The sequence below is a fragment of the Neoarius graeffei genome, chromosome 26, assembly GCF_027579695.1.
Source record: "Neoarius graeffei isolate fNeoGra1 chromosome 26, fNeoGra1.pri, whole genome shotgun sequence".
In the NCBI taxonomy this organism is placed as follows: domain Eukaryota; kingdom Metazoa; phylum Chordata; class Actinopteri; order Siluriformes; family Ariidae; genus Neoarius; species Neoarius graeffei.
In genome coordinates, this window is record NC_083594.1 from 50,066,078 (window position 1) to 50,080,621 (window position 14,544).

General features: G+C 41.1%; 1 protein-coding gene across 2 annotated transcripts in view; it reads right to left on the minus strand.

The window, feature by feature from the left end:
- LOC132874422 (A disintegrin and metalloproteinase with thrombospondin motifs 9-like) overlaps positions 1-14,544 on the minus strand; it is a 109,926-nt gene that overhangs the window by 13,566 nt on the left and 81,816 nt on the right. For both annotated transcript variants that reach the window (XM_060910596.1, XM_060910594.1), the window contains exons 30-32: positions 2,138-2,308; positions 1,795-1,995; positions 1,325-1,454 (exon numbers count right to left, since the gene is read on the minus strand). In XM_060910596.1, coding sequence (XP_060766579.1) covers positions 1,325-1,454; positions 1,795-1,995; positions 2,138-2,308 — 502 coding nt within the window. The remainder of the gene's footprint in view (positions 1-1,324; positions 1,455-1,794; positions 1,996-2,137; positions 2,309-14,544) is intronic.

Consider the following 14,544-nt stretch of genomic DNA (forward strand, 5'->3'; position numbering starts at 1 on the left):
CCGTGGCCGGCGAGGGCCTTTCTGTGCGGAGTTTGCATGTTCTCCCCGTGTCCGCATGGGTTTCCTCCGGGTGCTCCGGTTTCCCCCACAGTCCAAAGACATGCAGGTTAGGTTAACTGGTGACTCTAAATTGAGCGTAGGTGTGAATGTGAGTGTGAATGGTTGTCTGTGTCTATGTGTCAGCCCTGTGATGACCTGGCGACTTGTCCAGGGTGTACCCCGCCTTTCGCCCGTAGTCAGCTGGGATAGGCTCCAGCTTGCCTGCGACCCTGTAGAACAGGATAAAGCGGCTAGAGATAATGAGATGAGAGATTTTTATTTCCCCAATATCTCCTGTTCCACACTCCAGCCCAGTCAGTGGTGGTAATGCACCTTTAAGTTGGTTTGCCAACCGACAAAAAACCCAAAAGAAGAAGAATAAGAAGAAACCCCAAAATACAAAAAAGCAATAAAATATGGAATAATAGTATTTGATGGTGAGAACATGTTTTTTTTAATTTTTCAAGAATTATTATTATTATCGCATTTTTTCACAAATCGCTCCTGTTATTTCGCCAGTTGGTTTACATTCCAAGCGGAAATGATTTTGTAAAGATTTTATTTATGGAATTTGCAAAAAATTTAAATAAAAATGCATGAATGTGGATAGAATAAAACAGTTATTCCACTCAATCTCGCTGTACATGGCTTATAGCACCTCGTCGGCTATCAACTCATGTACGACGAGATTGAGTGGAATAACTGTTTTATTCTATCCACGTTCACTGGATTTTGAGAAACGGAACATTTTTATTTTTATTTTTTGCAAATTCGATCAATACAATTTTAGACAAAACTTCCAACAAAATCATTTCTGCTTAGAATGTAAACAAACCGGCGAAATGACAGGAGCAATTTGTGAAAAATGCAATAATAATAATAATAATAATTCTTGAAAAATAAAAAAATATGTTCTTCCCATCAAATACTTTTATTCCATATTTCGTTGCTTTTTTTTGTAGTTTTTGGGGTTTTGTTTTTGCTCTGCCATTTTGTTTTTCTCTACTCATGGTATATGAGCTGATATCCTCATAGTAGAGTAGCCAATCAGAGCGCACGATTGCTCATATCCAGTGAATGTGGATAGAATAAACTCAAGCACCTATAGGTGTGAATGTGAGTGTGAATGGCTGTGTGTCTCTCAGGATTAGCCCTGCGATTAGTTGCGACTGCCGACCTGTCTAGGGTGTACCCCGGTTCTCGCCCGCTCACCCGTGACCCGTAATGGATATATAGAATGGATGGATGGATAAATATACACAGTGAGGGTGTGATTTCCACTCACAGTTTGGGTTAGTGCAGGATCTCCTACTGTCTGGCTTCGAGCTGGGGTCACACTCATCACTGAGCTCCCCTTCTTCTGAATAACACTGCACCATACGCTCCATCCAGCCATCAGCGCAGCTCACTGAACACTGTCCACACACACACACACACACACACACACACACACACACACACACACACACACGAGACAGTCGATAAATAATATGAACTAGTAAATTAGACATCAGAGCTACAGAAGGATCTCAAATCTGAGTCCACAGCGAAGACATGTTTTTATTTCATAAGCTATGAAATCAACATTTCAACATAAAGCAATAGACTAAATGTTCAATACATGATCAATTCTCGATCAAATTCTGAGAGGATTTTTTCCTCAGTAATATGCATCACTTGTGCAGGAGTTGTGACGCATCTGAGTTGTGACCCGTGCGTCATCTCTGGCTATTATTAAGAAGTAAAAGCACTCACAGGTCCCCAGATGCCCACTCTCCAGCTGTACACATGACTTGAAGGGCACGCAAGGAGTCTGCACGCTTGGTAGCTCTCAGGAGGTGCCCCCGGGCAGTTGGATGACCCCTGGTGGCTGTATTCATAATTCTCGTTCCCAGAATGCACTTCACTACAGAAGACTCGCCTCCTCTGGTAGCCCTGACCACAGGTGACAGAACACTGAGAAGGAAAACAGAGGAAAAAAAAACCCATCAGCACTACAATTGAATAGATACACGACACGATCACCATCATCACTGGCTATGAGTGAGGCCTCAGTGTTGCCTCACTCGAATAACCCTTTTTTGTTTTGTTTTTTTACCTCCTCCCAGTTCCCAGTGATCCAGATGAATTCACAGGGTTGAGTGTTACATGACTCGCTGTGGTTTGGTCTCTTCTGTGCTGAACAGTGCGAGTCATGGATCTCATCCCCATTCCGATTCACACACACCACAGTGCGACTCCTCCGGCCAGAACCACACGTCACGCTACACTGTAACAACAAGAGAAATAAAACGGCTCATAACTAAATGTTAGGAAATGTCCAGATGATCATGCATAACAAAAAATATCATTGTCATCATCGGCTGTCCATCGCTAGCGATGATGACTGCTTCATTAGGATGTGCAGAAATGAAGATGGGCCACGAGGCCCACACCAGAGCTCCTCTCCTAACAAAGCACCTTGCACAGTAAGGTAAGACAAACCATGTTGTACCCCCATCGTGTTGTCTCTCTGGACCTCCAGACCTGATGCCAAGTGGTGCACAAAAGTGCTACAGACCTGACGGGTATAGAAGTTGCCCTGCAGTGACGACTGACTTGCCAAGTGATGCCATCCATTGGCCATTTGAGTGGCTCTTCCACATGCCATCTGGTGGTGCACCATTGACCCTGTTGGGCTCATCTGCCACACTGCACTGAAAAGCGCCCTGCTGCCAGCGCCTTATTGGTGATGGACTATTGAACTCATAGCTAGAATCCAGGCAGGTGCTACCACTCCGGGTCAGAGCGGACCTGGGAGCAATGGTGATTAACAGGGAACTCCACTTTCCCCAATACTCAACTCTTCCTGGACCTGAGACTCACCACCAGTTGCAGTTTAAAGTCACACCCAGGATTATAAAATATCGTGATTGGTTACAAGGCTAATTTGCATATTGTGACCTTTTGAAAGCTGATAATTTCTGGTAAAAGGTCGTTTCTGAGCCGAGCACAGAAGCACACGTCAACTTGTCTTGTTCAATTCCACCCAAGAAGCGGAATGAAGCAAAATACACTTTGATGAAGCAAAGTAAGGGTGTAAATCATGAACGTTTCAGAGCCATCCACTAAAAAGCTTACATCTGCGTGTAGAAAGATGAAGAAAACAACAAGAACTAACATTACATAATCAAGCAGTGATACTTTTATATGGTGTGTGTGTGTGAGAGATTTATGCCCTGGAGCTGGACTGATTATTCTAGCTGTGTTTTGTGGGACGATGCCTGCTCTCACATGTCACACACCGTAAAACACTTCAGCTCTGATGAATACGAAACGAATACAACATCTGCTCTTTCTCCAACTTCTCATCACCTCCAGGAGCCTCCAGTACATCGAGCTGGGAATCAGCAAACTCAGACTCTCAGGACATGACTGCGATTATTTCAACAATCAAATCAGATATCACGATACCTCCTGAACCCCGTCCAGTAATTTAATCAGAAATGTATAATTTGGGCGAATGCAACAATCAGTCATGTCTCCATATAGTAGCAGGGGTCTGTTCATAAGCAGAGGAATTCAACATGATGAGCGACGTTGTGAGAGGAAAATAATCAACAACCGGATGGGGTTATGGAGCCTGAGCTACTGTTACAGTTCTGATTATTATTCTCTAACAGCACTGTATATGACTGTGGTGTTTTATTTCTCTTATACGACAGGATTATTATTTTCACGCTGTTACATGTGAATATGAGTTTCCCAAATGGTGTAACAGAAGCGTTCGCCCCATCAGCAGATCACAAGTTCGAATCCCGATAACGCCACAGCCATCCAAGGAAGCAAAACTGGCCATGCTGTCAGGGTGGGAAGGGCATACAGACACATGGACACTCACCAATCAAAGGCATCTCTGAGATCATGTATGTGTAAGAGGGCAGAGAGCAAATAAAATAAAAATGCCCTCGCTTCAAATAGATCTGTGGTGTTTTATATCACAGATAAGTGACAACACATACAAACCTCAGACTTCTGATTGGTCGAGGGACTGAATAACAAAACACATCATTGGTCAAAACCATGGGACTGCTGTTTATAGGACAACTACAGTGGGGCAAAAAAGTATTTAGTCAGCCACCAATTGTGCAAGTTCTCCCACTTAAAAAGATGAGAAAGGCCTGTAATTTTCATCATAGGTACAATTCAACTATGAGAGACAGAATGGGGGGAAAGAATCCAGGAAATCACATTGTAGGATTTTTAATGAATTAATTGGTAAATTCCTCAGTAAAATAAGTATTTGGTCACCTACAAACAAGCAAGATTTCTGGCTCTCACAGACCTGTAACTTCTTCTTTAAGAGGCTCCTCTGTCCTCCACTCGTTACCTGTATTAATGGCACGTGTTTGAACTCGTTATCAGTATAAAAGACACCTGTCCACAACCTCAAACAGTCACACTCCAAACTCCACTATGGCCAAGACCAAAGAGCTGTCAAAGGACACCAGAAACAAAATTGTAGACCTGCACCAGGCTGGGAAGACTGAATCTGCAATAGGTAAGCAGCTTGGTGTGAAGAAATCAACTGTGGGAGCAATTATTAGAAAATGGAAGACATACAAGACCACTGATAATCTCCCTCGATCTGGGGCTCCACCCAAGATCTCACCCCGTGGGGTCAAAATGATCACAAGAATGGTGAGCAAAAATCCCAGAACCACACGGGGGGACCTAGTGAATGACCTGCAGAGAGCTGGGACCAAAGTAACAAAGGCTACCATCAGTAACACACTACGCCGCCAGGGACTCAAATCCTGCAGTACCAGACGTGTCCCCCTGCTAAAGCCAGTACATGTCCAGGCCCGTCTGAAGTTTGCTAGAGAGCATTCGGATGATCCAGAAGAGGATTGGGAGAATGTCATATGGTCAGATGAAACCAAAATAGAACTTTTTGGTAAAAATTCAACTTGTCATGTTTGGAGGAGAAAGAATGCTGAGTTGCATCCAAAGAACACCATACCTACTGTGAAGCATGGGGGTGGAGACATCATGCTTTGGGCTGTTTTTCTGCAAAGGGACCAGGACGACTGATCCGTGTAAAGGAAAGAATGAATGGGGCCATGTATCATGAGATTTACTTCTTTCTTTCTTTCTTTCTTTCTTTCTTTCTTTCTTTCTTTCTTTCTTTCTTTCTTTTACCTCTGCTAAGGAGGTTATGTTTCTGGTGTGGTTTGTTGGCTTGTTTATTTGACTGTAAGCAAGATGATGCAAAACATATGAACCTGATTTACATGAAGTCTGGTGGAAGGGTGGAGCATGGGCCAAGATAGAACCGATTACATTTTGGATCAGATATGAGTCACGGGGCGGATCTACGAAGCTATTTTCACTTTTGCTAACATTGTGTGATACGGCATTTGACTTTTTCAGAAATCTGCGCTCTGCAATGCCATCGATTTTAAAATCCAGTAGATGGCAGTAAAGTTAAAAAACATAGTCAGTGTAGAAATACGATGTATTTCATGTGGACCAGTAATCCGTGACACGTGTCGTCACATAATTCTAATAGTTTTGGAGATCTATCCAGACAGATAAAGTGCAGATCATAGAAGAGTCGACTGTTCTCTTGGTGGAGATCTGCGCTGTCTGAGTGACCGAGCTGACTTTTAAACCATGATGCTAGGAAGGGCTTTGCGATCCGAATCATGGGCGCCGCCAGGGGGGGAAAGGTTAGAACAATTCTAGGGGCCCAGCACTGCCATGGGGCCCTTTAAGGGGCTGATAATATGCTTTTAATGATTTTAATAAGACTTTTGAAATAATAACAATGCAATATTCCATCTGGTAAAATGAGCTAATTGAACAAGGTTGTCTATTTCTTGAGTTCTTCAACATATTGTCATTTAACCCTCCCCCTTTTGCGAAATGGTACAGTCCAGTTCTGGTAGACGCGCGATGCGTTAAATCTGTGTGCTGATCAGTGCAATGCAGCCAGCCAGCCAGCAGTGGAGTGCGTACAGTCTATGATCACTAAATATGAAGAGTGGCTGTCAAAAATGTAAAGAAAGGCAGCTGAAAGCTGAGAGGGACCGGAGAGGCAGGCAACTGGTCACTCAGTTTTTCCCAAAGAAAGGTAGCTATCGCTCACATGTGTGTTCAAAATATTAGCGAATGGTAAATGAACAGTATGAACGTGGTTGGATTAGCCTATCAAGAGAACACTTTTACAGTTTGTACAGTGACATTTTTTTCCATTTTAATAACTGAACTGACTTGTGCGATAAACAAGACGAAATATTACGTTATGCTGGTGCTAATAACTAGTGCTAATAACCAGTTTCATAACTAATGGGGTGCCCTAAATATGCACAGATTCAGCCTCGGGGGACCTCCGCCCTACCAAACCACTGAACCCCCCTTTGGAGAAGGAGGTAAGCAGCAATACAACCCATACATGCTTTAGGATTGAAGTTTTTAATGAGCGAGCGCCATATACAGTTTGCTAGATTAAAGTGTTGCTAATAACGGACACCAGTCAAGTGTTTGACATGGTTACATGTGTGGAATGTTCACACGTTCTAAACCATTGGTTTCAAATTGAGGAGCTGGAGAAAGCGCAGCACACATTAAAGAGGGATAGAGATTACAACATATGAAGAAATACGTACGTAATTGATCAAATTGAAATGTCACTCTGTGTCACTTTGAAATAAATTTATAATAAGATGTTTCCTTGCGGGCGACACGGTGGTGTAGTGGTTAGCGCTGTCGCCTCACAGCAAGAAGGTCCTGGGTTCGAGCCCCGGGGCCGGCGAGGGCCTTTCTGTGCGGAGTTTGCATGTTCTCCCCGTGTCCGCGTGGGTTTCCTCCGGGTGCTCCGGTTTCCCCCACAGTCCAAAGACATGCAGGTTAGGTTAACTGGTGACTCTAAATTGACCGTAGGTGTGAATGGTTGTCTGTGTCTATGTGTCAGCCCTGTGATGACCTGGCGACTTGTCCAGGGTGTACCCCGCCTTTCGCCCGTAGTCAGCTGGGATAGGCTCCAGCTTGCCTGCGACCCTGTAGAACAGGATAAAGCGGCTAGAGATGATGAGATGAGATGTTTCCTTGCAATTGTGACGAGGGTGGGCAAAGTTGGGGGGCCCAAAATTCTAATCTTTCATGGGGCCCAAAATTTCTGGCGGCGCCCCTGATCCGAATTATTATTTTTTGACATCCTATTAAGCCATGGATCTCTGCAACACGATGCAAGCCAACAAAACAAGATTCGTTCAGAATTAGAAACTGCAACACTCGTAATGTCTTCGGCTGAGAGTCTTAAACTCAGATCTGTGGAGTAAAATAGAATCCTTTGTGAAAATCTGTGAGTGATTTGCGAATGTAAAAATCTTTGAACCAGTACACGCTCTCAGAATAAAGACTTTTTCGAAGTGTTTCCTCTGTTGTGTCAGCATGAGTGTCATCTCTGATAAATATGAAAATCATGATTTAAAAAAGGTGCCATTTCTTTATGTGTGTGTGTGTGTGTTGAGAGGTCCGTGGGAAAAGTACCTGCAGCTAGGAATCCGATCACATGTTGTAAGTAAAAAGCTTCTTTTTTTTCTGCTCTAATGAACTCCAGCTGCTCCTCATTCTCAGTGCCAGGCCAGCAGGAGACACGTTTCCCAAAGCAACGCTCCTCTCCGCTAATTAGACCTTTCTTCTGTGTACTCTGATTTCACACTGCTAGCTGACCTAGATCGGAAAGCATCTGATCCTCAATTTCTTCGTTCCAAGAATTTCGCCATGGAATCTGCCCGACTGAGATAATGATTCGTGTTATTATCATGTTATACGCCGTAAAACAACACGGTTCCTGCTAACTCTTGTTATCGCAGCTCCATCACCAACATCTTTTTATTCTTCTCTTAAAGTTAGAAAGACAGAAAAGTTTTCCTGAAGCTGTCCTTTCCGAGAAATCACTGACTCTGGAGACTCCTTCCGTCAATGTTCATTAAACATTCTCCTTACAGAAAACGTCACCATGTCAACGATGATAGGCTTTTCTTTGTTCAATTAAAACACGTTCTCATCTGGTTGTTATTTGTTTTCGATGATGTCATATGTACGCCAGTCCTTGTGCCAACTGTAAGTCTGGAAATGCAAATACATAGAACAGATAATTAATCAGCAGCTTTTGAGCAATCAGAATGAAGAATTCAGCAGCACCTCGAATGAAGAAATGAGTCGTCATCTTTATTTTGTGGAAAGCTGGAGCTGTTTATGATCCATCAGGGATTATATCAGAGCTGTTTATTTCAACAAGTGTGAGCGTATGAGCTCACGGCTTCCCTTTGAGTCTCGAGCATTTCCATGTTGGGGGAAAAAAACAAAACCACAAAGGCATATGATTTTCATCAGAGCATGATCTCCTGTTACCCCTGTCCAGAGTCCTCTCTCTCTCTCTCTCTCTCTCTGTTTCTCATGAAACCTCTCTCTGCTGCACCACGATCCAACAGGAGGCCAAACTCTCTGGATTCTGGAGACGGGGTAAGTTCTTAGCACCTTTTTTTGCTACCGTTCTGAAAGTCTAAAATGATAGAGTGCAAAATGAATGGTCACTTTGACAAAATTAGTCATTCGTGAGTCAGGAAGTTGAAGTAATTACTTAAAAAAAATTCAGGTAAGTAACAGGATGGCATGAGCTAAACTTTGAATATATCGTGCTTCTATTCCCTTTCTAAATGTGACCATACTGAGAGACACTATGGAGTGAATAAAGTGCATTTAAAAAAAAAAAAATGACACGACTACACAGTGATCATCCTTCTTTATCATCTCAGACCTGTCTGGATTTTTATTTCAATAATACTCTTTATACTCTTAAAAAAAACAAAACCATGTTCTTATATTGATCCCAAGGTTTGTTCAGATCCACAGATTGTTTCAAGACTTTTGCTCACACGATGCTCATGTCGTTACGGGGAACAAAACAATCAGCTTTTAACTTGCATTCTGCACAAAGGTGACATAAATACAATCCGATTGCTGTTGAAACGTGCGGCTGATCCTGCAGCTGCTTCAGTAAATCCCTCTTTATCGTGCCGCATTATTGCTTTAATCATGTCACTGAAAGTCCATTCTGAAAAATGATAGATATTTCTCTCGCACTGTCGCAGTAATATTGAATATGACACAACTGTGCGTTCTCATTGTTCCTCTGACTGGAGCAATTATCCACAAGACGATGTGAGAAAATTCTTTGATGTTGAAAGAACACTAACTCGAGCCATTTGTTTTTGGGGTTCTTTAAAGAACACATATGAAAAAGGATCAGGAAAATCTCCAGTGAATAAAGTGTCTATTATTAGCTCACTGTGGGGTTGTACGGTACTTGAATTCTCAAATCTGATTGGTCTGAAGGTGTTGAGTCGTTTTCGGTAACAGCATCTCTGGCGTAGTATGCGATCAGTTGATGATGTCACTAGGTATGTTTACATGTACAACAAGTGTTGCCAGGCAAAACAAACCTCGCCCGGTAGCACTTATGACGAATATGAAGGAAGATATCGCGAAAAAAATAAGTACCCTATGGGTACATGTGGCTACTGCTTATAAATTAAATAAATAAATAAATAAAATAGTTTTCTGATCCCATGTCCATACAGTAAATATCGCATATATATTTACTCTATGAGGCAGTAGCCACAAAAATGAAGCACAATCCAAAAATGAACAATTTAAAAATCACAGAAATAAAATATACCAAGTGTCTGTACTTTATATTATTCTACTCTTACCTCTTACAGTTTCCGAAACTGAAAACTCTGAACCGAGGCTGACATACACACGCTGTTGCCATGACCCAAACTCTTATTTTCCAGAAATGGCCCGGCGCTAGAGCTCAGTGGAACACACTTTCCCTCTGTAATAAGCATAAACATGTCTGAAAGCAGTTTCTTTAGTTTAGTCCAGGGCTTTTCAACGTGTGGGGCGCGCCTCACCTAGGGGGCGCCAGAGTTCTTCGGGGGGGCGCAACTTGAGGAAAAATAAACCAGAATAAGTTACTATTGCGGACATTTAGCGAACTTCAGCTAGCCTTTGCCAGAGACAAAATGGATCGATTTTTAGTACCTAAAGCGACAGTGAGTGAGGAGACAGAGTCTGGGCCAAGCAAAAAAAGAAGGAAGTATGACCACGATTATTTAAAGTTTGGATTTTCATGGACTGGATCTGAAGATGCTCCACTGCCACAGTGTGTTGTCTGCCAAGAGGTGCTAGCTAACGATGCTATGAGATGTTTAAAATGTGTAAAACAAGATGTTTTTTAAAAAAAAAGCACAGATGTTTAAAATGTGTAAAAAAAAAAGATGTTTTTAAAAAGCACAGATGTTTAAAATGTGTAAAAAAGAGGTTTTAAAAAAGCACAGATGTTTAAAATGTGTTAAAAAAGATGTTTTAATAAAGCTCATATATTTTAAGTGTGTAAAAAAAGATGTTTTCAAAAAGCACAGATGTTTAAAATGTGTAAAAAAGAGGTTTTAAAAAAGCACAGATGTTTTAAATGTGTAAAAAAAGATGTTTTCAAAAAGCACAGATGTTTAAAATGTGTAAAAGAAAAAAAATAAATGTGTACAACAACCATTTTTTTTAAAAATACAAATGGAACATTAAGTATAGCAACAACAAAAATTGTAAGGGGGGGCGCTGTTGTTTATTTGCTCTCTGGGGGGGGGGGCCTGACTCTCCCACACTTTGAAAACCCCTGGTTTAGTCCATTTATTTTGAATGGTGAACCGAATTGTATACACTCAATGGCCATTTTAATTGGAACATGTGTATGTGTATGTACATGCACAGTGCACAATTGTTACACTCTTACATTCTTACAGCATGATGACGTAGTGGCTAGCGCCTCTATATGAGGCAGTAGCCACAACAAAAACGATTTTGACGTTTTTGGTGACCTTGACTGGATGACCCTCAAAATGTTGGAGGTTCTATTTGAGACCAATGCCCATCTATCCTGAAAGTTTCATGAAGATTGATCCAACCATTTTCCCGTAATATCGTTAACAAAAAACAAAGAAACCCAACCAAAAACAATACCTCGCCCCCTGGTGGACTCCGTTCCAGGCAAGGTAATAATAGTCCACTATTATCCTGAATATGACAATATCCTGAATTTGGGATTTGGTATGGATCATGTAAACAGCATATTCCGATAGGATATTCTGAATTCGGCCTTATTCTGATTAAGACATATGCTGATATTATTCAGGTTTTCGGAGCATTCTTTAGACATGGATACTGTGAGTTGGCCTAGTGGTTAGCGTGTTTGCCTCTTGATCAGGCGATCACAAGTTCTACTCACGGTCGGGTCATACCAAAAACCATCATAAAAATGGTACCTACTCACATCTGGCAAGGCACGCTGCAATGCAGATGCGAGTGGGGAGTCAAACTCTTGTGGTTACCAGAAGACTAGCCCCCCACTGTAACCCTAGCTGTATAGGCAAGAGGCTGAGAGCTATGGAGATTGGTTTTCAGACATGGACACAGTGCAGAGATTTTACAGGAGTTTGTCACACATGGTCTCCTGCCTATTTACAGGAATGTTTTATGTTAATTGGAGTAAGGATGGCTGCGTGTAAACTGGAATATTAGTGGAATATTCATTTTCATTCGCCATGTAAACAGCTGAGTAGCAATATTGTCTTTTTGGGAATAAAGGCAAAAACTGGAATATTTTGTGCATGTCATTGCTTCTATAGTAATAATTCGTTCATGTATGCCTGAATTCTCCATCTAATTTATAAAATATTTATTGAACAACTATTCAATTCGAAGGGCATTCAGTTGAGTGCATACCTCCGCCAAGCCATAGATTTGGATTTGTGTCAAAATCTAATCAATTGTTCCTTAACCCATTTCTTCATAATTTAATCAAAATCTGTTCACTACTTTTTGAGTTCCATTGGGAAAAGCAAAAAAAAATCCCAGATCCGCAAACATATCTAGATCCTGGATCCACAAACATATTTTACTAGTTGATTTGCATCAAAATATAACCAGTTGTTCCTTGGCCCATGGTCCACCTTTCCACTAAATTTCATCCAAATCCGTTCACAACTTTTTGAATTACATTGGAAAGCAGACAAACAAATGGAGACGAAAACATTACCTCCTCCAACAAAGTTGACAGAGGAAATAATATCATGACGTTTTCTGTAAGGAGATGTTTATTTCACATTTTTGGAAGGAGTCTCCAGTGTCAGGAGTTTTCACGGACATTCTGCAAGCATTAAATGTAACTGTAATGCGATTAAAAAATAAAACTTGTCATTCTTTAATGAATAGAAAACCATAGCTGTGTGTAAATATCTGTGGTTTAAAAGGATTAAAACTTTTTAGGACATGCTGTTACAGGAAGATAATCAACTTCAAAATGGTACCACTAACTTTGTTTTGCATCAACTCACATAATACCGCTCCGTCGTTGATTATTTTCCATTAACAACATCCCCCGAAATGTTTTAGAAGAGGCTGAATGAATGGTGAAAAGTCATTCCAGTGCAGGAGATTCAACAAAATACATTTTGCGTTGAGGAGAAAGATCTGCTTTCCCCTCGCTCGAGCTCAGGCAGAGTTTGTACGCCTGTGCGTGTTCAGTCTCGACATTAATAAGCAACAGACGACAGCTGGAGTCACGCCAGAACACAAGCACGGGGTGAAGGAGTTCTCGCTTCTCCCTGACTGATGGACAGACTCTGATGGAATGTGAAAGGTCAAAGAAGTTCTGAGACTGTCCAGATTTTACTGAATAACAGAGTCGAACATCAAGGTTCTATAACAATTAACCAAAGTACACAGACAGACAGATGGAGAGATAGATGGGTGATGGATTGACAGATGGACATGGAGTTTTATGAATATGGTTATGATTAATGGATGGAGGGATGGCTGAATGAATAATACACTCGAGATTAGATGGATGTGACTGATCAGATGGATGAGTGGATGGATGGACATGGGTGGATGATAAATTGACAGACTAGCATACAGCTACATGAGTGAAATAATAGACAGATGAATGGATAGATGAAAGGATAAATACATGACAGTTTAGACAGATGGATGGACAGGTACAGAGAGAGAGGAATAGGATAGATCAGATGGACAGACTGATGGATCGATGGAACATAAATAGACTCCAGCTTAGATGGACAAATGGGCAGATTGATACAGTAGACAGAAAGACAAGTAGATGGATAGGACAATAGAAATAGACTCCAGCTCAAATAGAATGATAGACATGATAAATAATTGGATAGATAGATAGATAGATAGATAGATAGATAGATAGATAGATAGATAGATAGATAGATAGATAGATAGATAGATTTTGGCAAGGTATTCAGATGGATGGATGGATGGACAGATGAATATGATAGATAGATAGATAGATAGATAGATAGATAGATAGATAGATAGATAGATAGATAGATAGATAGATAGATAGATAGATAGATAGATAGATAGATAGATAGATAGACTCCAGCACAGACAGAATGATAGACATGATAAATCAATGTATAGACAGACGTATAGGCATATGGAGACCAACTCAGACAAACAGATAGATAGATAGATAGATAGATAAACAGACAGATAGACAAACAGATGGATGGATGGATAGAACAGATAAATAGACTCCAGCTCAGATAGATGGATGGATGGACAGGTAAATAAAGTCCAGCTCAGGCAAACAGATAGATGGATGGAGGCTGCATAGACAGACAGACAGACAGACAGACAGACAGACAGACAGATGGACAGAAAGGATGGATGGAACATATAAATAGACTCCAGCTCAGATAGATGGACGGATGGACAGGTAAATAAAGTCCAGCTCTGGCAAACAGATAGATGGATGGAGGCTGCACAGATAGATAGATAGATAGATAGATAGATAGATAGATAGATAGATAGATAGATAGATAGATAGATAGATAGATAGATAGAGACCAGCTCAGGCAAGTAGATAGATAGATAGATAGATAGATAGATAGATAGATAGATAGATAGATAGATAGATAGATAGATAGATAGATAGATAGATAGATAGATAGACTCCAGCACAGACAGAATGATAGACATGATAAATCAATGTATGGACAGATGTATAGGCATATGGAGACCAACTCAGACAAACAGATAGATAGACAAACAGACAAACAGATGGACGGATGGACAGAACAGATAGACTCCAGCTCAGATAGATAGATAGATAGACTGCATAGACAGACAGACAGATGGAACATATAAATAGACTCCAGCTCAGATAGATGGATGGATGGACAGGTAAATAAAGTCCAGCTCAGGCAAACAGATAGATGGATGGAGGCTGCATAGACAGACAGACAGACAGATGGACAGAATGGATGGATGGAACATATAAATAGACTCCAGCTCAGATAGATGGACGGATGGACAGGTAAATAAAGTCCAGCTCAGGCAAACAGATAGATGGATGGAGGCTGC